General features: G+C 42.7%; 1 protein-coding gene across 1 annotated transcript in view; it reads right to left on the bottom strand.

Annotated features, from left to right (window-relative positions):
- The window catches only part of MACO1 (macoilin 1), a 112,226-nt gene that overhangs the window by 36,414 nt on the left and 50,629 nt on the right, over nucleotides 1-25,183 (bottom strand). The window contains exons 3-6 of the mRNA XM_077481891.1: nucleotides 22,489-22,615; nucleotides 16,572-16,695; nucleotides 6,235-6,413; nucleotides 5,356-5,842 (exon numbers count right to left, since the gene is read on the bottom strand). Of these exons, the coding sequence (XP_077338017.1) occupies nucleotides 5,356-5,842; nucleotides 6,235-6,413; nucleotides 16,572-16,695; nucleotides 22,489-22,615 (917 nt within the window). The remainder of the gene's footprint in view (nucleotides 1-5,355; nucleotides 5,843-6,234; nucleotides 6,414-16,571; nucleotides 16,696-22,488; nucleotides 22,616-25,183) is intronic.

The following is a 25,183-nucleotide window of genomic DNA, read 5'->3' as shown; positions in this document are numbered from 1 at the left end:
CACATCTGTGTCAATTCACACAGAATGCGGGACTCGGCCCCACATCATTGGATTTGATTGCCAGCAGCGGGAGCCAATGGATGCGCTGCTATCATACTATCCAATCAGGACACGATACATCAGGTAGAGCTGGGCTCCCGGCCGGAGAAAGATCAGGGGAATACATTTTTTTTTTTTTTTAAAGTGCCCCCATCTCTGTAGTGAACACATAAGTAGGTCACACCCACATATGTAAACGTGGTGTACACCACACATGTGCGGTATCACCACAAATAGTACCGTAGTTTGGCACCATTCCACAAGCAATTTTAAAGCATGACGTGTTAGGTTTCTATTTACTTGGTGTAACATCACCTTTCATATTATACAAAAAAAATTAAAAAAGGGGGGGGTGGGGTTTATTATTCATTAAAGTGCATTTTTCCCCAAGAAAAGTGTTTGAAAAACCACTGTGCAAAGACATACAAAAAAGTATATATACACACACACACACACACACACATATACACACACACACACACACACACACACACACACACACTCTACTTTTTTGGTAAAAATATCAATATCTCAAATCCGTGTATATTAGTCTGTGTGAAAGTTCTAGAGTCTACAAACTATGGTACATAGATTTGAAAACTGATCTCATTTCTTAAATGACCCCTTTTTGGAAAGTAGGTAATCCAAGATATTTAGTAAGGAGGCATGGTAAGTTTTTTTGAGGTTAAAATTGTCAATTTTTTGGAAAATTAAATGTGTTTTTCATTGTTTCTCACACACACTGTCACCAGTGCAGTACAGCACCATCATATAGTTGGTGCGGCGGCGATCAGGGATACTGACTGGTGGCAGTATATAAATAAATTCACAATTTATCTTTTTCAAATACTGTCATCAGATTTGTTCAGTGTCACCATTGTGACACTGTACTACTCTGGGAGGGGGGTTAGGTTTTTGTTTTTTTTTAACACCGATTGCTTATTACAGTGATCACTAAACAGTAATAGCTTGAACTGTCATGAATGACTTTCATTCATGACTCATTGTTTAGGCCCCTTTCACATGAGGCAGATCCCACAAGCTCAGCGGAGGTTCACTCCGTTGATCCCACTGAGCTGGCAGACAGGTGCATCTCTGCTCACTGCAGGGACTGACCTATCAAAGCACCTCTGCTCTCGGGAAGATGGGGGGGGGGGGGAATTGGATGAAAACGGACAGCATGTACACTTTCATCTGTTCTGTTGGACTGATGGCGAACATATCGCCCACTGTGTTTTCAGTGGATCTTGTTGGATCGGAAGGCAGGTGTCAGCAGACTCATCTCTGCTGACATCCGCCTGCCCAAATCTGCTTGAAATATGAACAGGCCGATCATGTGAAAGGGCCCTTACTATTGACATCCTGCCCGCAAGCTGCTCCAACGGTCTGGGTATTTGAAATCAATGCTGCCTTCTCTCTTCTGTATAGCGCTGCCAGTACGGACCAGCTGGATTCTGATTGGTCAGCGCCGTTCATGTGACAGATGAGTAATAGCTCAGACATTATGGCAACCAAGGAGGCTACTTTGTGGGAAAGATCACCTAAGGAAATGTTCCTTTTGTATTAAAAGTGGTTTCAGCAGGGCAGAGAACCAGATTAAGGTCCCAAGAAAGCACAGGGTGCTGCAAGCGGGGGAAGGCAGATACTAGATAAACCTCCAATAAAAGGTTATGGCAATGAGGAACAAGGCCAGAGATTTCAGAAAAAGAATGGTAAATACCAAAACCTGTCCTTACAGAGGGCTTAAAGACAAGTTCTTGTCAAGCCCGGATTTTAGAAATGTGAGCCACAGCATAGTCTCTGGGGTTGAAGTGCCTGTGTTCACACTGACCAAAGAATGATTTCCAGGTATGACTGTAGAACCTTTTGGAAGTGTCTGTGTACCAGGTTCTTCTGGGCCAATTTGGTGCAATGAAAAATTACCAGCTTCTTTTGCTCAATTTTGTGGACCAGTCACAGCAGAATGCACACTAGAGGAAAAGCATAGATTAGCCTGAACAGAGTTGAGGGAAATACTAGAGCACCTGATGCTCGTGCTTGTTCTGGCCTCAAACAGTGGTAACCTGGCGTTTTATCTGGAGGCCAGTATGTCCACACCCAGACCCATCCCCATCTTTGAAAAACCAGGCTGAAAACATCAGGAGACATGACCCCTTGGTCCAGGCTGTAATGGCTGAGGTAATCCACCTTCCAGTTGTCCACTTCTGGGATGTAGACAGCAGAGATCACAGGACAATGTTTAGGTCCATGAGCTTTGGTTTGCTTCCTTCAAGGCTGCATGGCTCCTGGTACCATTCTGCCACCTTGGCAATTTATCTAGGCCACAGCCATTGAGCCGTCTGACTGCACCCAGATTGGGTGGCCCTCAAGAAATGGAGTCCAATGGTAAAGAGTCACCTTAATGACTTTGAGCTCCAAGATGTTGATGAGAAGCTTGGCTTCCTCTGATGACAATGTTCCTTGGGACTTGCATTGGTCATTATCACTTTCCAGTGATATGGCAAACTTCTTCACTATTGTTATGGTCAGGTTGGAACTCCACCAGGCTAGGGAGTTCCTGGCTTGGCTGGTCAGGAGCATAGGTAGATCAAAATAAGCTTGCTTGTTCTATGCCAACAAAATGCTTTATTTGAAAGCTCTGGAATGGAATTGGGCAAATGGGACAGCCTTGGAGGCTACCATGAGGTCCAAAACTCTACGAATCTCGAAAGGCATCCCTTTGCACTCAAAACCCTTGGGCAAGATCTGAGGTAGAGCAATTTTCTTAAAGGAAGACTTTTGCTTTAAACGTATCTAAAGTCAGGTGCATATACTCCAAGCAAAGAGTGTTGGGAGAACAGATGTTTTAGAAGTTGATCACCCAAGAACCTGAATTGTCTTGTGGAGGTTTGCAAATAGCCGAAAGGGAGAGTCCTTAGTAGCAGGTCATCTAGCTAGCCTTTGATCTGAATACCCCAAGTTCTCAGAAGGGCCAGAAAAGGTGCAAGTAACTTTGCGAACAGAGGATTGGCCAAAGGGCAGTGTGACAAAGTGGTAAGGATTGCCTCCTACTGCAAAGCATAGACAGCACTCGTGAGAAGGATAACTGGGACCATAGGGACAGGCATTCACTGATGCATCGGATTCTAAGTGCAATTTGTGAATTTTAGGTCCAGGATAGGATGAACATACCCAATGGGTTTTGATACCTTGAACATGTTTGAGTAGAAGCTTCTGAACCTGTCTTCTAAGTACTGGGACAACTGCTCCCTGGGAAAATAAGGTCTAGGTCGCTGTCCCTATATAACAACCATGCTTCACCTGTCATGGTAAGCATACCTCCAAAATGGGCCTTCAGAGTCTGGTTCCATAGGGATGGACCATGGCATGTGCAATATTGGAGTCCAAGTATGCAATCCAAGAACAGACTCCAGGAGCACTAATCTATATTTTAGCACAAAAGCAAAGGCAAAGCCATTGGCCAAATTATTGTAAATGTTTTCTTTGCTTTTGTGTTGCAAGGAAGAGAGAACAATGCTTGTCCCTGAACTACAGCTACCACAATGCAAGCAAACCATGGTTTGTTATTTATGGTTTAAAGTTGTTCTACTGGTAAAGTACTATGTCTGTTCTTTATTTTCATTGTTAACTTATTAAACTCAGGTTATTCAACAGGTTATATGCAACACAGGCCTGCAGATTTCTAAACCAATGCCGACAGTTTCAAGCTATGGGACAAAGCTATAACCAAACTAGGCATTTCCAAGAGTTGAACAGGCACACTCCACTGTGGCAGAATCTGTGCCTGAGCTCTAGTATAGATGCGGTATCACTCATTTAGCACATATCTTAACTTGTGGGCTACTCAAACCCTTTTCTGAGCTAAAAAAGAAATGTAATGTTTTAAAGGAACTTTAGGGTTTTCCAAAACCTTCCGCTTAAACATGCATTACCAACCAGGCAGTGTGGGCCCATATTACCTGTGCTTGCAGATAAGCCTTTGGTTTCTGCTATGGTTAGAACTTCTACAAAAAATAAAAATACATTTAATTGGAAACACTACATAGCCTTCCAGAAACCTACGGCACAAGCCCAGGTCTAAAATAGCAGGATTTTATGGGATGTTGATTTGGTTACTGATGAGACCTGCAAAGAGGTAGATCCAGTCACCAATTAGTCTGCCTAAAACTTACTGGTAAGCTCACCTGTTTATACTTCATGGTACCCATTTGATGCCAATTAAGTCAGCAATATTTTAAACAGTCTTAAAAGCCATTATGGTCAAGGAGTCCCAGGCTCCTTTTCCACCTGTTTTGGTCCTGCCTACAGATACAAGCTTACTGTGAGCAAATAACCTTTTTGTATGACAGAGCAGGGATCACAAACTGGCGGCCCTCCAGCTGTTGAGAAACTACAAGTCCCATGAGGCATTGCAAGATTGACAGTTACAAGCATGACTCCTTCAGGCAGAGGCATCTTGTAGTTCCTCAACAGCTGGAGGGCCACCAGTTTGAGACCCCTGCATTAGAGGTTCCTCGGTACAAATACATTCATTTATCAGCATATGTTTTTGCGTGGGGTATTGTTACTGCCAAGAAGCTGACAGCTACCCCAGCTGGGGTGCCAACCTTTCAACAACGGGAAGCAGAATAAAATACTTTCAAGGACCTACACTGCAGCCATCTTCGAGGGGAAGTAGTGTGCGCAGTGGAAAGCTGGCTAGTGAGGTATCTCAATGGTAGACTTTATAGAAAGATTGTAAACTCAAATGAGCCCGGCCCTCCAATTCCCCCTGTATTGCAAATGTACTGTTTGCCCTAAAGTGCTGCCCAAACTGTTGGCGCCAAATAAATCCTGCATAATAAATGAGCAACATCATAAATCATGGTATAAGGTCCAAACCTGAACTTTATTCTCACATTTTGAATGGATGGACTTTTTGGCTTGCCCCAATCCCCTCGTCCGACTCCTCCTCAATATAGCTACTGCAAACACCATGATTAGGGCTATTGTGCTAGAATTCCAATTTGCCAATGCCTCCCCAAAACAAGTGTTTCTTTCTATATTTCTCCCTCACTCCTCTCATCCAATAAACAGGAAAGGGATGTGATGTCAAAAGGAAATAACCTGCACAATACATAGCAATTTAATGTGCATAAAACACGTGTCAAAGTGTGTTAAAATGTGAGTCAATGCATCTTTCAGCTATCTATATTGTCAAGCAGGCTGCATAGTGCTGGTTCTCAGTACTGGTTAAACTGTCTGGGTTGGAGTTTAATCTACACAATGGGTGCAATAATCCTTTAAACGTATTCTTCCTTGGTTGAAATTACTTACCTTACTAATGTATCTGGTTTGCTAAGCTGGTTGTTTGGGATACAATTTTCCATAGGATCCTTGTGCGTAGTTGGACTTTTACTAGTGCATTTCTTTTTGTCATTCTTATTGGACGATGATGAAGGGATACTCCCATTGGAAGCACTGTGGCTCCGAGGAGATGAGTTTGCTGTCCCTGTGGTGTTCTTGTAGTTTTTAGATGAGGTTGTGCACGTGTCCTCTTTCAAGAGGTTTTCTGTGCTCCCCAAATCATTGTTCAATCTTTTACTGTTGATATGATTCTCCATATATTCAATCTCCTGAACTTTGGAGTCTGTGGGCTGCAAGATATTGTTGTTAATCCCCAAATTATGTCTTTTTACATCTTTATCTTTGCCCTTTTCTTTATACTCCAGCTCCGGTAAGGTGCTAGAATTTTTTTTACTTGTTGAGAGTCCATTGTGCTGTAACAGTATTGAAGAATCCATTTCAGATAAACCCTTGGCAGCTGAGGAATGAAAAAGAATATTTACTGCTGTGAGGCGTTACATAACTACATAGTATAAAGAAAGTTTCAAATTTTCAAACATTTATTTTCCCAAAAACACAAGAGAGCAAGGTTTTAAGTCAAATGGTTATTACTATGCTTGCTTTTCTTCATCTTCCTACCATTTCAAAATCAGTTGTAAGAGTAGATACTGTGCACAAAAGACAACTGCATCTCAACTGCAAAACGGATTGTGTATGCTGTAAAACATTTGATGACGAAGGTAATCAAAGCTAACAAATGTGTTATCTTGCAAATGTGTGCCCTGAATACACCAATTATAAAATTTAATAATTAATTTTTACATATGAATTATGAGGGGTGGTCTTTTCTCAGCCTTTACAAGTACCCACCTTCTTCTGCTTCCCTTTCTTGTCTCTGTAACATCTGCTGTTCTGGGGGTAGTGCCTGCTGTAGAAGCTGCATATAAAACTCATTTTCTTTCTGTACCTCTTTCTGTTTTCTTAACCGCATCTTATAACTGACATAGCTTTTGAAGCCAAAGCCTAAAGTGACAACGGGATATCCAATACTGGGAAGCAAAGAGCAAAAGACAAATACATTAGAAACAGTCGGCAGATAAAATGTTATCATATTTGATTTCCTAGGGAAGTCACGGACCAGCAAATGTCTCACTAAGGATGGGGAGATGTCTGCCTCTCTGAGAAAGCATCACAGCAACAATGGGATCCACCTTTTCTTGCAGACTTAGGGGATGGGTGTTAAACTCTGAAGAGCGACAGTCTTGTTAACTTTCCACCACAAACTGGTGTAAAATTGACATTAAACCTTTTGTAAAAAACTGTAGATGTATACCTTTGTACACCATTGCCTCATGTCTCCTGTTTTATACAGTCCACCCAGCCTCTGAAAGTTGCAGTGCGCCGTTTACACCTGTAGGGTGCTCCCAAAGGTTACAGTGTCTCCATAGAATCCCCCTGGATTTTGCGCACTACTGCAGCCTTGTATGTTTAAAGGGACGCAGTAGGGTGTTATCCTGCCAGCATGTGAAGATTTCCTTTGTAAAATCTAGTGCTGTGCTTGTGTGTACATCAGACCACTGGCGCTGCTTTGCCTGATGCATGTGCACAACTGTCCCCATGTCTTGTGCGCCGTATTTTGTAAATCCGAGAGGGTTAGTGCACATAACTCAGAACGGGTATAATGTCGGATCTATACAACCAGCAGCCACATTGCACATGTGCCAGGCAATGCAGCACAAGTGGCCACCCAGAATGAGAACACCTGCCAAGCACAGCGTGAAAGTACACAAGTGCTGTACCCACAGTAAGGCCCCTTTCACACTGGGGCAGTGGGTACAACGTCAATTTCCCAGCACTATTTGGGTGCTAGCTACCCCTCGCTAGCGGCCAAGGGTTAAAACCACCTGCAAAGCGCTGCTGCAGGAGCGATTTGCTGGCAGTATAACCACGCTGCCCATTGATTTCAATGGGCAGGAGCAGTATACATACGCCGCTCCTTCACCGCTCTAAAAATGCTGCTAGCAGGACTTTTTAGAGTCCTGCCAGTGCACCGTTCCAGTGTAAAAGCCCTTGGGACTTTCACATTGGAGACACAGGAGCGGCTCTTTCAGGGCACTCTGCAGGCCCTATTTTTAGCGCTGTAGCGCCTGAAAAGTGCCCTAGTGTGAAAGGGGTCTTAAAGCGCCAGAGACCCCACAAGGCTCGCTCCTGACTCCGTTCAGGAAAATGGAGGGACACAGGAAAGAACAAAAAGGCATAAAGTATTTGGGGCATTTTTTTCTATTTGGGTGAGCCTTAAGGCATAGATAAGTTTATTTTTGTAAGTATGTGATACTACACAGCATGTGCTACCACAGTACAAAACCCTAGTAGTAAGATTTTTCACCCCCACCACCCCAAACTACCACTGATGCTAGCCATGTGTTGCTAATTTTCGCTCATTCAGCTCACAGGCATGGATGGATAGTTTAGTGAAAGAATCTCCACTTTCAGGTAATTTGATCATGCTCCCTGAATAACCAAAGGCTGAATGCATTTGATCTGATAGGATGTGCAATTATGCTGTACGTACTTATACATTATGGCAAATATTATTCTATCCAAGCTTATGACTGCAGGTTAAAATCAAGTATTAGTAATATTTTAACATACAAAATGGACAAAAATAGGAGAGCAGCAGCTATAAAAATATCAAATTATAGAGACAAAAATCTTACAGAGAAATCCTACAAGGAAAACAATTTACCAGTGTGCAGCAAAGGGACGATATAGATCTACAAAATTTTTATTTTTTTCATACGAATAAAAGACAAAAAACACCACATTTTTATATTCACTTAACATGCAGAAATGTGTTCATATACATGCACTACAGTTCATCCCCCCCCCCCTATCAAAAATATACGATTTATTCACTATACATCATTCCAAGAAGCAAAAAATAAAAAAGGTTGCTGGAGTCAGAGACAGAAGGCCCCATTAACCTTAATTTTGCATTGCACCCTTCCCTTATCTACTAATCCAGCATCCCCATATTTTTTAAACATTTCCCCTTTTATATTATACACAAATCTTTCCCTTTCTCATTTTATTAACCTCATCCTGCCATTCTGCACAGGTTGGTGGATTGGATGCCGGCCACTTCCTTGCCATCAGGTTTCATGCAAGGAAAAGGCATCTATTGCTTTTTGTCAACCCCACATATCCTCTTTCATACAGCCTAATAGGCATATCTTGGGGTCTGAATCAAGAATTATTCATAATACCATATTTATTTTTGACAACTTCACTCCAGTATCTATTCAACTTAGGGCACCTCCACATCATATGAACAATCCCTTTTGGCCATTTAGCATCCAACCTCCACCCACAAGAATAATTTCTGAGGTGTCATATGTTCTATGAAGCAGCATTAAATACAACACTGTCTGATGGTGATGGGGTACTTAAGGGATCTATTTTCAGGATGTTTTTCCACTGTTCATTTGTTATGTCCCCCAGATCTTCCCATCCCCTCCTACAGGGAAGCTCCTCATTTCCTCTTATAACCTCATCACATACTGTCGTTCATGAATGAGATCAACCCCTTAGACGTATCAGTGTTAATTATTTTTCGGAGAATGGTTACCTCACTCCACTCTACTACCCTCTTTGAATAGAGCCCTCAAAGCATGTCCAACTTGCAGATATTTAGAGGAGGACTGATTTGGTATGTCCTATTCCTCAAGTTCCACGAATGATTTAACTAGTTGCTGACCGCCAAATGACGGCCAGGCGGCGCACCTTTTGTGGCGGGAGGCCGTCATATGACTGCCTCCCGTTTAAACAGGGAATGCTCGCGATCGTACGCACCCCTGTTTCTTCGGTGGCGGCGTGTCACGGAGACACCGCTCGCCACCGAAGGGGGTAAACAGCCGTTGGTTATGGCTGTTTACCACGTGATCGGCCGTGACTTCATCACGGTCGATCCCAGATGGTCACACCCCGACTGTGATCAGCGCATGCGCGCGATCGTGAGCGCGCTGCGTGTGCACGTCGGTGGCGGCGCGTTGCCCTGGAACACTGCTCGTCACCGACGCTGGTAAACAGCCATTAGCCGGCTGTTTACCCACGTGATCGGCTGTGACCATTTCACAGCCGATCACTAAAATGTAAACAAACCGCGGTAACGAGATGTTGTTACCGGGTTCTCCTCCTCACACACAGATCATGTGTGAGGAGATTGCGGTTACATCTCGTTACCGCCTACAGTACACATCAAGCACACTGATTGCGCCCCCCCCCCCCCCAATAAAGAGGACCTGTCACGGCACCTCAGGGTACCCCAGTACTCGTCACGGCACCTCAGGGTACCCCAGTACTCGTCACGGCACATCAGGGTACCCGAGTACCCGTCACGGTTCACCCGAGTACCCGTCACGGTTCACCCGAGTACCCGTCACAGCCCATCTGAGTACCCGAGTACCTATTTGCAGCCCATGTCTCATAGAATATACGTTGGGGTGTTTGCTTTCCAAAATGGGGTCATTTTATGGGAAATTCCATTGTCCTGGTACTCCAGGGCCTTCAAAAGTGTAATAGGTGGTTGAGAAATGAGATGCGTCATTTTTGCTCGTAGAACGTCTGAAGGTACTACATCAATGTTGGTGCTCTGTATGTGGCCAGGCTGTGTAAAAGTCTCACACATGTGGTATCGCCGTAGTCGGGAAGAGTAGCAGGATGTATTTTGGGGTGTAATTTGTTGTATGCATATGCTGTGTGTAAGAAATAACCTGATATGACAATTTAAAAAAAAAAAAAAAAAAAAAAAATCTTCATTATGCAAAGAATTGTGGGAAAAAACGACAACTTAAAAAACTCACCATGCTACTTAATACCTTGGAATGTCTACTTTGTAAAAAGGGGTCATTTGGGGGTATTTGTACTTTCCTGACTTGTTAATGTCTCAAGAAATGAGATGCACCTGATGTACTGAAGGCCTGATCAGATGTGATCAATTTTCAGCGATTGGCACCATAGTTTGTAGACTCTAAGGCTTGGTTCACACAGGGGCGACTTCGCCGCCTGACAAGTCGAGCCCCGTTCTGTACTATGGAACCGTTCTAATAGGAGCGACTCAAGTTGTTCCGACTTAGAAAAAAAGGTTCCTGTACTACTTTGGGGCGACTTCAGGCGACTTGCATTGACTTCTATACAGAAGTCGTTTTGCAAGTCGCCGCTGATCGTGTGCAGGTCGCGGCGCTGCAAGTCGTGCCGCCCCTGTGTGAACCTAACTTTCACAAAGACCAAATAATATATACTAATGTGGGTTATTTTTACCAAAGATATGTAGCAGTATAAATTTTGGCCAAAATGTATGAAGAAAAATTACTAATTAGCAAAAATTTATGACCGAAACAAAGAATAAGGCATTTTTTCACTAAATTTATGTTTTTTTTAATTTATAGCACAAAAAATAAAAAATCCACTAGTGATTAAATACCACTAAAAGAAAGCTCTATTTGTGTGGAAAAAAGGACGCAAGTTTCATATGGGTACAGTGTTGGATGACTGAGTAATTGACATTCAAACTGAGAGCGCTGAAAGCTGAATATTGGTCTGGTCAGGAAGGGGGGTGTAAGTGCAGTGTATTGAGGTAGTTAAATACACCAGTCCTATATAACTGAGCAAGATCGCATCTCTCCTAGTCCCTAATCTTCTCTACATTAGATAGTTCCTGCAAATGTTTTTCAAAATGGTGAGAATTCTGTAAATCCCTGCTACTCTAGTACAGGAGTAGGAAAACCTTTTGAGCACAGTGTGCCGAAAAATGTTTAACGAAATTGAGTTTGCCAATTTTATAACAAAAAAATGTAAACTTCTCAATCAGGAAAAGGTGTTTTTTTTTTTTTTAATAAAGTAAAGGCTTTGAACTACTTTAGTAGTGAGAAATTAATATCCTGCACTCACCAGACCCGCCCCCAATTCATGCACCTTCACACCTCAGATCACTGTACCCCCCTGCACATCTGCCCCTCACCACTGTACCCCCCTGCACATCTGCCCCTCACCACTGTACCCCCCTGCACATCTGCCCCTCACCACTGTACCCCCCTGCACATCAGCCCTTCACTGTACCCCCCTGCACATCTGCCCTTCACCACTGTACCCCCCTGCACATCTTCCCCACCTCTGTACCCTCTTCTCTGCCATACTGCTGTAACCCCCTGCTCATCTGTCCCACCAATGTACCTCCTTTCTCTGCCCCCTCACTTTACCCCCCCCCCCCCCCCCCCCCCGCTTTCTGTTCCATCACTGAAAACCCCCTTCTCACCACTGTACCTCCTGCACATCTGCTCCACCGCCTTATACCCATTGCTCTTCTGTCTCGCTACTGAATCACCTTCTCATCTGACACTGAACCTGTCAGCCCCACCACTGTACCCACTGCTCTCCTGCCCCACCACTGCAACCCTCCTTGCTCTCCTGCCCCAACCAATACACCTCCTTTCACATATGCCCCACTGCTCTACCCCCCTGCTTTTTTGCAGCAACACTGCACCCCCCTTGCTCATCTAGCCCAAAACTGAACCCCCCTGCTCATTTGGCCCATCACTGTACCTCCCCTGCTCTTCTGTACCATCACTCTACCCCCTTCTCTTCTACCACTATGCCCCTGCATATCTGCCCCACCGCTGTACTCTTCTGTTCCACCTCTGAACCCCCGCCTGCTCATCAGCTCCACCGCTGTACCCTCTTCTCATCTAGGATATGCATGATATGCAGAGTGGGGAAAGGAAACAGATGAGACATCTACCTGTCCTGGCATACTCATCCTGCTGATCCAACTCTCGCATCCAGTCCATGCGCATGTATGTGATGTATGTGATGCCACATACAAGCATCTGAAATGGATGCGCAATGAGCTCAGAGGGCATTTTCTGAGAGCCTGTGTGCAGGATCATAAATTTGGACCCCGCAGTTGAGAAAAAGTGTGAAGCTCTGCACCACAGCAAAAGATGGATGTGATTTTCATTGCACTGAATACTGGCTGTGGCTTAAAAAGGGACACAAAGTGCAGGGGTTCAGTAGTGACACAAAGGCTCAGGAATAATCTCAACAAAGTTCCCAGAAGCTCAACAGTAATTCCACAATCACCTGCTTGTGGCTTTCTCCATTAGTGAAATCCCTTCAGAGATTGGTAGTGGTAGCCAAGCGAGTCATCTTCCTCCAGATGGTGGATGGGGCTAGCAGGACTGATTGGCTTTAGCAGTGGACCTCCTCCTGGAAACAGGGACACCACCCCCCCCCCCCCAGCAGAACTGCACCCAATCTCTTCTCCATCACGAAAGCAAATGATCACAGCTAAAGCAAAGTTAGAGAACCAAACCATGTTTCCCATATTTTACAGTGTGTAGGAGCACAGTGCCTCCCCTTAGTGCAGGTGTGGCGTGGGCGAACTCTGAAATTGGAATGCATTAGTGTCTCACTGACATCTCAATGCACTGTTCTGCTGATGGGGAGGGAGTTGAGTGCCGCCAAAAGAGTCTTTGCGAGCCGCTTGTGGCACCAGTGCCGAGGGTTGCCTACCCTTGCTCTAGTATCTAACCACTTTCCATAACTTCTATATCAATAAAAGCATAGAAAATTATGAGAGAATCAGCCTCGAAGGCCTCAGTCAATGTATCATGACTCACATCCAAATAACAGCATTCCCCACAAATCTGCTCAGTCAGATCATTACATCCTCTTAAATGTTGCAGCGGTGATCAGGTTCTTGTCCCTGTTAGATATGGAGAGTGAGGGGAAGGTGCCCCCCCCCCCATTCCTTGCAATAGAAATAAAAAAGTGACTTACTTTTTTAAAGAACCGGTATAAAAAAAAATAAAAAAAATTGTTGTGAGGAACAATTCTAGCCCTAGACCTCCAACTCAAAGCATGTAACAGTTACATAGTTAGTAAGGTTGAAGACACCAGTCCATCCAGTTCAACCTTTGTGAGTGTCTACAATTGTCCCTACCCCTGTACATTGCACACTCAAATCGGTCCCTACCCTCAGAACTCATTAACCTGCAGAATTTTTTTTTAAACGTTGCCTATGGACATTCAAGTGTAAAAGTTTGTTGCTATTCCACGAGTGGGTGCAATTTTGAAGCGCATCAATTTACTTGGCGTAACATCTCTCATATAAAAAAATTGGGCTAACTTTACTGGTGTCTTATTTTTGAATGCAAAAAACATATTTAATTATTTTCTAACATCCTAAAGCATAAAATGGCAGTCGTTACAATACTTTGTCACACTGTACTTAGCAGCGGTCTTACAAGCGCACTTTTTTGGAAAAACAAAAAATTATATATATATATTTTTTTTACTTTTAAAAACCAAATCTGGTGCTTAAGTGTTTAAATTACACCTTCCTACCACCAATAGGGGTAGCCATCTACATACCTTCCCCTTACACTTAAGTTTATCCAAACAGTGAAACGATATAATATAATCTTGGGATTTAGAGTTATATATTGCCACATATTTGATCTTAATATTTCCAATCATGGAATCTCTAATAGCAGGTCTATCTTCAATGGGTCAACCGGAAGCAACATTGATTTATCCCAGTTTATATTTAGGCCAGATATCCATCCAAAATCTAATTACGGTATGTCCATTGCTGCCACCAGGGATGCTTGTGTATTCCATACCCAACCATACCATCCCTATATTAATACTAGTTCACCTATTTGGTATAAAACCTGTCTGGTTCATATGGACCAGGTTCTGAATTTTTTTTCTTTAATAGCCAGTATTTTTGCTAAGATTTTTACATCTGTACACAACAATGTTATTAGCCTATATGAAGCAGGGTTAAGTGGATCCTTTCCTTCTTTTAGAAGGGCAACGATGGTGGATTCCCTCATAGATGAGGGCAGTATGCCATCCGCTAATGCTCCATTAAAAGTTTTTAACGATGATGGCAGTGTCTCTTTATAACATTTGTATATCTCTGCTGGCAGGCCATCTGGTCCTGGAGATTTTTGGTTTGCCAATACTAATATGAACCGTCTCACTTCTTCCAAAACCATAGCGGCATCCAGTGCACCTTTATCTTCCTCAGTGAGGCGAGGGATCTTCAGATACCTAAAAAAAAAAAAAACTCCCACATCTCCCCCTCTACCTCCCCATCTTGGGAACTGTACAATTTCTCATAGTATTTTTAAAAAATATTTACAAGCTCAGGCCATATGAGGTTATTCTGCCCTCATCTGTTCTAATGGCGGTTATAACAGTAGTAGTTGTATTTGCCCTTGCTAATCAGGTTAGTAGATATGCTGCGCTCTCTCCCTCTACATAATAATGCTTTCTCTGGAACATTACCTTATTCTTTGCTTTTGTAAGAAGTAGGTCCTTATATTCTTGTTGCATTATAACCCAATCCTGGAAAGCCTCAGGGGTTGAGATCTCTACATATTGCCGTTCTGCTTCTACAACCTTACTTCCAGTACGTTTTTCCTGCTCTCTAGTATGTCTTTTTACTCTTGCTACCTGTTGTATTAATGTCCCTTTAAGAAATGCCTTAAGGGCATCCCAGACCACCACAAAGGGTGCTGTTCCAACATTAATCCTCAAATTCCTCCAGGGATGATGTCACTCCCTCTCATCTCCCCATCATCTCTAGCCAATATGGGCTTTTTTTCCCCATTCCCCCTTACAGTACCCCTCCACCCTTGTATATCTATCTCTATATAGATCTGCCAAAATTCATGTCATACTCCCAAAACTACAAAAAAAAAAAAAAAAAAAAAAAAAAACGCCTCTTTCGTCTATGCTAACCTGCCTGCAGGAGAACTCCGCCCGTTCCAATCAGAACACTCACTCCCCTAGAGAAGGGATATGCAATTAGCGGACCTCCAGCTGTTGCAGAACTACTAAGTCCCATGAGGCATAGCAAGACAGCCACAAGCATGGCACCCAGAGGCATGATGGGACTTGTAGTTCTGCAACAGCTGGAGGTCCGCTAATTGCATATCCCTGCCCTAGAGTATGAAGTATACATGGAGTGATACGGAGTCTGGAAATTTCTCCTTTTTAAGTATATCGTCTGTTGGGTGCATCTCCTGCTGCCAGACTAGTGGCCCGTTAGACTTTCACTGTAGAAAAAAAAAAAACAAACAAAAAAAAAAAAAAAAAAACGCAGCTCTCTTTATAGGATCTCCCAACCCTCAACTATTCCAGGAACATACATTACCACTTTAGATGGCATAACTGGGTGAAAGAGAAACGGAACACTTCCAAAACAATAGAGACCGTGTTCTCAGCACCTTTTCACATGACTTCCAGTGTAAGTCCGATTCCGGCCACCTGTACAGGCTAATTCAGTTCCCCAGATGAAATCATGTGACGTAACGCATAGGGAGTGGCCGGAATCAGACTTGCACTGGAAGTGATGTGAGAAGGCGCTGAGAACACCGTTTTTATTGTTTTTGATGTAAGAGTCAACCCTTTTGACACCTTTAACACACCTATATTCTTTTTACATACACTATACTATTGGAGGCGTTCTGTTTCTCTTTCCCCCACTTTTGCTGTGATAATATACCGGAGTGCATTGGGACGGCTTAGTGGAGGATTCATACAGTTGGAGAAGTTAGCCTTGGCCCCATTATTAGGTTATGTGAGCTGAAAAAAGACCCAATAGGATGCGGTGGAGAGTCCAACCTACTCAGTGAGGCGATTTACTTTATTACATAGAGGTGAGAGTTCTGCGAGACTGTTTCAGGAAGCAAATTGTTTTTTGGAGAACTGATATTTGCACGTTTATTACCTTATTGTAGGATTTATTACCTTATTGTAGGATTTTGATCAATTGGACATTCAGGATATATTTTTTGGCACCTTTTGTGGAGATATCATTTTTCACTTTAAGACTTTGGCACTTTGTTAATCCCTCTGTGGATTGCACTTAATGTGAGTGTTTTTAACACTGCGCGAGATCACTTTATATAGTTTTTATTTACTCTTGTGTATAGTGAACAATATTGGGTTTTGCTGCTGGTTTATATACATTACTCTTTCTATAATTAGGCCCATTTTATCAAATACTCCAAGTAGCGCGAGGGACACTTACACATTTAGATGGCATACAAAGAAAAATTCAGTTATCAATCGCTTAATGTTTATAATATAATATCAGAGAACAAGTTAAAATCTTGCAAGGAAAAACAATTTACCAGTGTGCAGCAAAGGGACGACATAGATCTACGTGAAAATTCTTCAGGTCTTTAAACCTAATTGCTGCTTCAATATATACAAACAGTATCCACAGCGACACTGTAGGTAAACAAACTCCTCTTTCTAAAAAGAAAAAAAAAAAAAAAAAAAAGTTAGTTTTCCCCATGTACTCTGTTGTCCCCGACAGCGATTCTAATCATCTACAACAAACTTATAAAGAAGCTATACTTGATATATTTATTACAGGTAATCATACTGAGCCAACAATTTACATACAGTTCATTCAATCAGTATTCAATCAGGGTTCTTGCCATGGTCCCCATCTAACACATGCACACACATACTAGGGACAAATTAGAGAGGAGCCAATTAACCTACCAGCATTTCTGGAGTGTCAGTTCCTAGAGGAAAGCCACTTAAGTACAGGGAGAACATACAAACTCCATGTAACTAGGACCGGAACCAGGGACCCAAAGCTGCAACGCACACATGCTAACACTTTACTGCCCAGATATACTTTAACAGATTAAAGGAAACAGAACTCAAGGCTCATGTATTGTACTATACATTCTACAAACACAGAATAAAATAAATACTAGCAGAAGGCGAGTCATGTTTATGTGCACTGTAAAAAGGAGATGAATGCCAACATGTACCTAGCTAGTAGTTCAAATTTTTATCCCCATAACCCCTTCCTTTTGTGATCACCAACAGCAGCCTTCAAATTCTACTCTTGTCTTGCAAGTGGATTTTGAGGGCTGGTGAGCTATGGCTGCCTTGGAGCGAGAACTGCTGGCAGCCAGAGTTGAACGGGTGTCCATCTCCTAGCGATCGCAGAGGGGAAGAAAAAGGACAGCAGAACGCAGGGATAACCGCTTTCAATTCACATTGTTGTGTTTCCTGCTGCTCCCTGTCACATACAGCCCCTCCTCCTGGACCCGAGACTTTGATGGACAGATCACCCATCCAATTCAGGGACAGGAAATCTGTCAAGCAAAGTTCCACAGCCAGGGCTGTATGCAACATTAAGAAGCAGCAACACAGAAATTTAAATGAAAGCAGTTGTCGCTGTGTTACCTGCACTATGATCATCCGGGTGGTTCTCTTGTTCCTCTCCTCCCCTGCACAGGTAGGCTGCATGGTGGGCAAGGATAAAGTTTAATATTTTTATAACTTAATTCTTCATAAAACATTTAAATGCCATTTTATAAGATAAATTATGAGGGCGTATTTGGTGGCAGGGCAACTGGTGGAGAGTAACCCTTGAGGCCTGGCTAGGAGCCCTGATCAATGGCATTTTTAACCCTTTGGCTTCTTAATGTAGTAGCCATTACAGAGTTAAACTGCTTCTGCCAAAAAAGGTCCAATGTCTGCTTTATCAAAGCCAAAAGCTAGGAAGCTTCACTCTCCTGGTCGCAAGCTCTAATGATCAGATAGGGAAAAAAAAAAACAGCCAACGTGAGTTCCTTAAAGAAAAACGCAGAGAAAAAACATTTTCCCATGCAGTGCAGGAAACCGCTAATTGCATATCTCTGGTCTAGATGAAAATGAGCAGACTTCCAGCTGTTGCAAAACTTAAAGTCCCAGCATGCCTCTGGATGTCATGCTTATGGCAGTCAGTCTTGCTATGCCTCATGGGACTTGTAGTTCTGCAACAGCTGGAGGTCCGCAAATTGCATATCTCTGATCTAGGGGATTGCAGAGCGGAGATATACTTACCCAATACTCCGACCGCAAGACCGGTCCTCGCCGCTCGTGCCCCTCACACACTAGCAGTCTTGTGTATGGAGTGTTCCTGATGTCATCACAACCATAGAATGGCTCTGGACATGAGGATGGCATAACAGTCCACCACTGGAAATGTAAATACGAGTTTTTCTGGAGGATCAAAGATGTAGGTACAGCTTTCACCTGCGCCCCTAGACAAAAAGAGCAGTTAACTCATGGAGTGTGGGCAGATCCCCACTGCATGGGAGAATATCATTTTTTCAAGGAGTTCTTTTTTTTAAAGACTAGCTAGTCATTCCACAAAAAAAAAAAAAAAAAAAAATCAGCAGCTACAAATACTGTAGCTGCTACACACACACTTACCAGTCCAGGGATCCAGTGCGTTTTTCACCCCTCTTGAGGTCCCCTGTGCCTCAAACATGCTTGTGGGAAGCCAGCTGTGACTCCTTACAGCTTCACAGCCAGTTCCCACTGTGCATGCATGTTTCACAATGCGATTTGTGAACGGACCTGCAACGCATCCAAGAAGGTTGCGGGCATGGGGTCTGAACGGCGTTCACAGTCATTTTCCTGAGCCTATTGCACTGATGCCCATCACAGAACTATGCCCGTTTAAGGCCCGAAGATTGTGGGCATCAGTTGTAGTCTTGTCCCCTGCACAGAGAAATTTCTCCAGATTCTTGGAATCTTGATATTATGTACCGTAGATTATACAGTATTTAGTCTTTGCAATTTTAGCTTTAAGTAACATTCTTAAATTGTATGACAATTTGTAGATGCAGATTCACCTATTTGTGAACTTCTGCCCATCTTTACTTTGGAGTCATTGACTATAAGATGCTCTTTTTATACCCAATCACGTTACTAACCTGTTGCCAATTAACCAGAATAGTTGCAAAATATTCTCCCAGCTCTTTGTTGCTACCATTTGGGGGTGTTGGCTAGAGGTATAAAAGAGGCATTAGCACAAGGCCAGGTCAGTCTGTCCCCCACCGCCATGGGAGATCTTCAAGCAAACCACTGCCTTTTGCCTGTATAGTGAACGGTGGCTTGGCCCACATTGCACTCTGTACACCAGGTCTAGTATAGTAGCAGCTTACAGGTCATCCTCGCCTCTACCTTGACATGGAGGTGCAGGTACATAACAGTACAAAACGGAGGCATTGATGCAGAGAACGGACACCCTCAGATGCAGTGGCTTGGTGTAATTAGTCTTGATGGAAGAAATCACTAAATCTATAATCTCTCCTACAGAGATGCATTCATCACCCGAGGACAAAAGCAAAAAACTGGAGGCACATGCAAAAGTTTTAGGCAGGTGTAAAATGATGTACATTAAGAATGCTTTCATAACAGAATTCATTACCAAAATGGAAAGCAAATGAACAGAGGTGAAATATAAAATATTTTATGTGACCACACTTTCCCCTTCAAAAGGGCATTCATTTTTCTAGGTACACTTGCACAGAGATTTTGAAGGAACTTGGCAGATAGGTCACAGATATTCTTAAGATGTTGGCTGACTCTTCATGTAATCCAAGACAGACTAAGTTGAGATCAGGGCTTTGTGGGGGCCAAACCATCAATTCCAGGACTCATCGCTGCTCTTTACACTGAAGACAGAGCTTAAAGACATTGGCTGTACTGTATGTTTGGGGTCATTGTCCTCCTGCAGAATGAATTTGGGGCCAATCACATGCCTCAGTGGTGGTATGGCATGATGGATAGGTATCTGCCTGCATTTCTCAGCATTGAGGACACCACTGATTCTGACCTAATCCTACAACTCCATTTGCAGAAATGGAGCACCCAACTTGCACAAAAATGCTTCACTTGCCTGTAGACACTCATTGTACTGCTCCATGAACAAACTGCCTGCTCCTACAGCCAAATATTTTAAATTTGGCTTATCTGTCCAGGTCACTTGCTGCCATTTTTCTGCACCCCAGTTCCTATGTTTTCATGCATAGCCGAGTTGCTTAGCCATGTTTCCACATCAGATATATGGCTTTTTGCCCTAGATTCTTCAATGAAACACACCTCTGGACAGTAGATGGTTTTACATTGGTTCTGGGCTAATGGCACTGTTGTACATCTTCCAATGTCAAAGATGCATGGTGTGCCTTTCATCATTGTTTCCATGGCTGACCACAGCATCTATGGTCCTCAACATTGCCCATTTCTCAGTGTCTCTTCAGTCAAAGGGATGCATGTTGCATGTTTCATCTGCTGCATTAAGATTCCATAGCTGACCACTGGATTGATGGTCAACATCCTCTCCTCTGCGCTTCTGCAAAAGAGCTTGAACACCACATCTTGAAATCTTTGCCTGGGAAAGACTTTACTGTCAGTATAACCACCTTGCGTCCTGTTGCTGTATGACCTGTGACATGACACAAACCTCCACAACCTCATCTTAGAAGAGTCTGCCTGTTCCTCAACCAGTTTTAAACCGCCTACGCAGCAGTCTAAGTTACATTTTGAAATGGTTGAGGATTATCACCTGATTGGTATAAATGGTTGATCATACACCTGATTCTAATCCTACAAAATCGCTGAATTTGTACATGTGTACAAAGTGTGCAAGTGTAAGAACTGATGCTGGTTTGATGAAAAAGTCACACCAAATATTTACAGCACTAAACTAAACTAGAGGTGGCAAAAAACGTAAACAGGTTTAAAGAAAAACAGGTAGCAGCACGTTTCAGCCCAATCAGCATTACTCACTAAGCGAGTCTTCAAGGATAGTTTCACATCTGTGGCTGTGCTATGGGTGTACCTAAAAAACACTCTGCAGCCATCCAAAGGTCTGGAAACTGCTACAATGCAGAGCCCTGTACTTGAAGGTTAAGTTACTGGCTAGCCCTACATGTCCAATCCAAAGGCTAGTGCTGAGGAAGCACCAAGCCAAATAGCTGCTATGTAGAGACCATCTCAAGCAACAACATAGCAAGGAATGCTATGAAATGCCAAGTCACAGAGGAAAAAGCCAGTAACGGGGGAAAATAAAGGCTGGCAAAACATTTGACTTTAATCAGGGCTGATGAAAAGGCACGCAATCTCCCAAATGCTGGGGGAGAGGAGAGGTTTTACGGAAACTGGCCTATCATGATTTTTCTGTTTGCCAATGTTTAAACCTCCTGAAGTCAGCAGTATAGCCCAACTGTATTAAAATTCTTGCATCTCAATGGATGATAAATATAGCTGTTGGTCCTGCCAGCAATACTGTGTGCTTATAGCTTCATGTGAATTAAAATTCTAAAACAAAGGTGGTGTTCATGGTCCAAATAATGGGGGCATGCTACAGTGACAACGTTGCTCCTTGCATGTAGTACAGTGAGTGAGCGTAGTCTCCAAGGAAAAAATAGGTTACGGATTGGATTAGCCAGTGAAAAGGGAGACAAAAAAGCCTGAAATTCACAAACTAATGCAATCACCATATCCTGTAAGCTGCAATGTATTTATGTTTTGGGGCTTTAGATACACTTTTAAGTGATAATTAAGTCTTGTTTAAAAAAAAAAAAAAAAAAAAGGTTCTACTTACCTGCTGCTGTGTAGTAATTTTGCACAGCGCAGCCCAGATCCTCCTCTTCTCAGGTTCCCTGTCCCTCCCTCACCCCCTCCCCCCAGAGCAACCAGCTTGCTCTGGGGTACCCAAGCAGGCTAGATCCCAAGCCGTGGCTCCACATGTCCATTCTCACACGCTGCAGCTCAGCGCCACCCCCTCCCTCTACCGATTGGCTCAGACTGCTGCTCCAGCCAATGAGGAGTGAGCCGAGGCTCTTGTGCACATAGCTGGATCGAGATAGGGCTCTGGTGATTAGGAGGGGCTGAGCAAAGCAGCATACAGGTGTTTTACCTTCATGCATAAACGTAAAAACATTGCCTTTAGAAACGGATCAGCAAATAAAGCTCTATAACAATTTATAGGAAATCAAATGCATAATTTTCATATGAAAATTTCCCAAGCACATGATTTGCATTGGCACAAAATTAAACTCATTTTAGAAATGGTAATATGGAAACTTTCAATGAAGGTTGTAGGAAGAATTCAAATTAAAAAACACCAAGTTTAACTAGGAAAAAAGTAAATTGTGTTAGCTTATCTGGTGTGGGACTCTGCTGATAAAGATGCTAAAATTATTTTAAGCAAACGAGTTAAACAAAAATAGTAAAAATAAGCCTTACCTGTATGCCATACATACTGTACCCATACATAGGTACTGGCTGCAAAAAACAGCCATTGCACTGGTATAAATAAGAGACATATTATATCCGACGTGAATGCTACACAAACAAAAAATACTGAGAAGGCCTGAAACAAAAAAACAAAACAAAAAAACAGTTAGCCAAGACAAAGGAGAATGCAGAGATACATGTTAAGAAAAGTTCCACGGAAAACTAAATTCAAGGTACTGAGGCAATGCACCTTCCAACATTTTTTTTTATTTTTTTTTTTTAGGTGGACTCATCTAAAAATTGAGATACCAGGATATAACGTCTATTAGGATCTGTATCCCGGTCATTCCAGTTCAAAAAAATACTATACCAACCCCTCAAATTTGCTTCTTTTTGGTCTGTTTAATATATAGTTGAAAACATTTGATTATTTCTGCTTGATAAGTGCAAAAAACTGTTGGTCTCGTTAGACATTCAGAGCGTTCTTCTGCACACATTGTGTTATCACAAAGAGCAATCCTAGCTATCTTGACCTACTGAATACTTCAGACGATCATACACTATACAATCTGATTGTACAAACTTCTTTAGAGTCAAGAAGGGCCTGCCCAATTTGATATTACTTGAACGGCTGTTTAGAGTTGTTCTTGTAGCTTTGGTAGCTATAAAGGAGAGTGTACATTCAGATTATAAAGTGTATGGCCAGCTTTAGCCTTTATATTGAGTAGAAATGGGAGTAGAAATACCAAACGGGAAAGTTCTGACCTGAACAGCAGACCTCAATGAAGTCTATGGGAGCTGAATAGGAAAAATAAATAAATCAAGTGTCCATTTTGATGGTTTATATGCAAGTAATTGGCTATAAAAGGGGTATGGGGGGGTCCAGCCCTGGGGGGACATGTAAAATTGTTTACAAACCATTGTTTTTAAGGAGCATGGATTTTAAATGATGCTTAAAGTGGTTGTAAACCCTTACAGACCACTTTTCCCTACAGGTAAGCCTATAATGAGGCTTACCTGTAGGTACTGGAAATATCTCCTAAACCTGCATGGAAAGGCCAGGAAAAGGGGGGGAATGCTTGCTTTAGAGCCATGTTGATGGGGACAAGGGTCTCTTCCAGCCCCCTTGTGAGGTCACAGACCAGTGCATGCGGGGGTCGGCAACAGGTGATGTCGCCAGGTTGCCCCACCCTTACCTATATAACTGTCAAACAGCAAAGAAGGCATATGGCAGTCGGCTGTCAATGAGTGAGTTTTTTTTTCCCCGGGTGCAGCGTAAACAATGGATTTATATCGGGGGACACTATTTTGTAATAAAGCAATTGTCAGAAACGGTCTGTGTTTATTACTGACACTTTTTTGGTAAATGGATAGACCCCATGCCCACATACCCACACAACCACAGTCCAGGGTTGTGGGGAAGAGACCATTGTCTCCGTCAACAGTAGAGTAGAAAAGGGTGAAACATGCCAAGATATTTTTTTTTCTCTGAACTATTGGAAAAATTGTTTACTACTTCTTGACCCAGAGATGTAACAGAAAGTTGGTAGAAGATGAGTAAATATTTGTTTACAGGATGAAGATCCTGTTTAGGTCTTGACAGAGGGTATAACCGTTCCTCGCGCTATTCAAAACAGAGGGTGAATGTCTGAGGCAGTTTGACGTCTCACACTAGGGTGTGCTGTACCAACAAGTGCATAGTAGCCCATTAATTGAATAAGCCGCAACGCAAGAGAAATCAATTCTAAGCCCTCTGTTTTGTGTTGTGGTTCACTGTAGTGCAGGTGCATTTTTTTTTTTAGAGTACTATTTAAAATAAATGGCACTGCAACGTAAACTTTTTTATTTTATTTTTTTACTGTGTATAGCAATCATGTAGACCAGGAGTCTACAGTCCGTATGCACCAATAATGGTTAGAGAATGGCCTAAAGGAAATTGATTACATTTTAATAAGTAAAAAAAAAAAAAAAAAAGTTAAGTATCTACTAAATTTTTTAGGAATCATCTAGGGCAGCACTGAGAGAAAGCTTAAAAAGGAAACCTCAGCCACCATTACAGATTAATAGGAAGGGTTTGGATCTGGTAAAGCTATGGTCCTGCTGGTTAGCCTTTAAATTTACAACTGCTTATACAGAAATGTCACAAAGTGAAGTGTACATCTTTATGCTGACCCTGATGCTCCTATGAGATTGGACTGAAGCAGAACCCCCCCCACCCCCCATGTTTACCCTCACCTCTCTCCCTTCTCTCGTTACTTCTATACCCTCGCCCCCTTACCACCACTATGTACGGTGAATTAAGCAAGTAATGAATATCCCTGCGAGGGCTCTCGTATGGGAATCTTTGGTTACGATGTCAAGCTGCTAATATGTTTCGAATAGTATGACAGTGCTACGTATGTCTAATGGATGTTTCCAAACCATTGTTGGCTATGTTATCTACACCAAATGGCCCATTGATTGTCACGTATGTTTTTCAGTAACTGTACACAATGTTTTTCTACTATTGTTCCAATAAACAAGCCAAAAAAATTGCACAGGAGCCCTGTGTGTCTTGATCCGTTTCAGGTCTAAATTCAGCACAGAATGCGGGCTGAAATCAGACCTGATCAGTGAACGGAGAAGCACCGGACTCCTGCTGTGAGTCGCTGCGTTCTCCAGTGTGAAGCCAGCCTCAGATTTTCTAGATGTAGAACTGACAATT

This window comes from Lithobates pipiens, unplaced genomic scaffold (assembly GCF_037356315.1).
Source record: "Lithobates pipiens isolate NorthernLeopardFrog02 unplaced genomic scaffold, aLitPip1_a1.2 Scaffold_16, whole genome shotgun sequence".
Classification (NCBI taxonomy): domain Eukaryota; kingdom Metazoa; phylum Chordata; class Amphibia; order Anura; family Ranidae; genus Lithobates; species Lithobates pipiens.
Note: the sequence above shows the minus strand (reverse complement) of the source record. Positions and strands in the feature narration are given on the sequence as shown.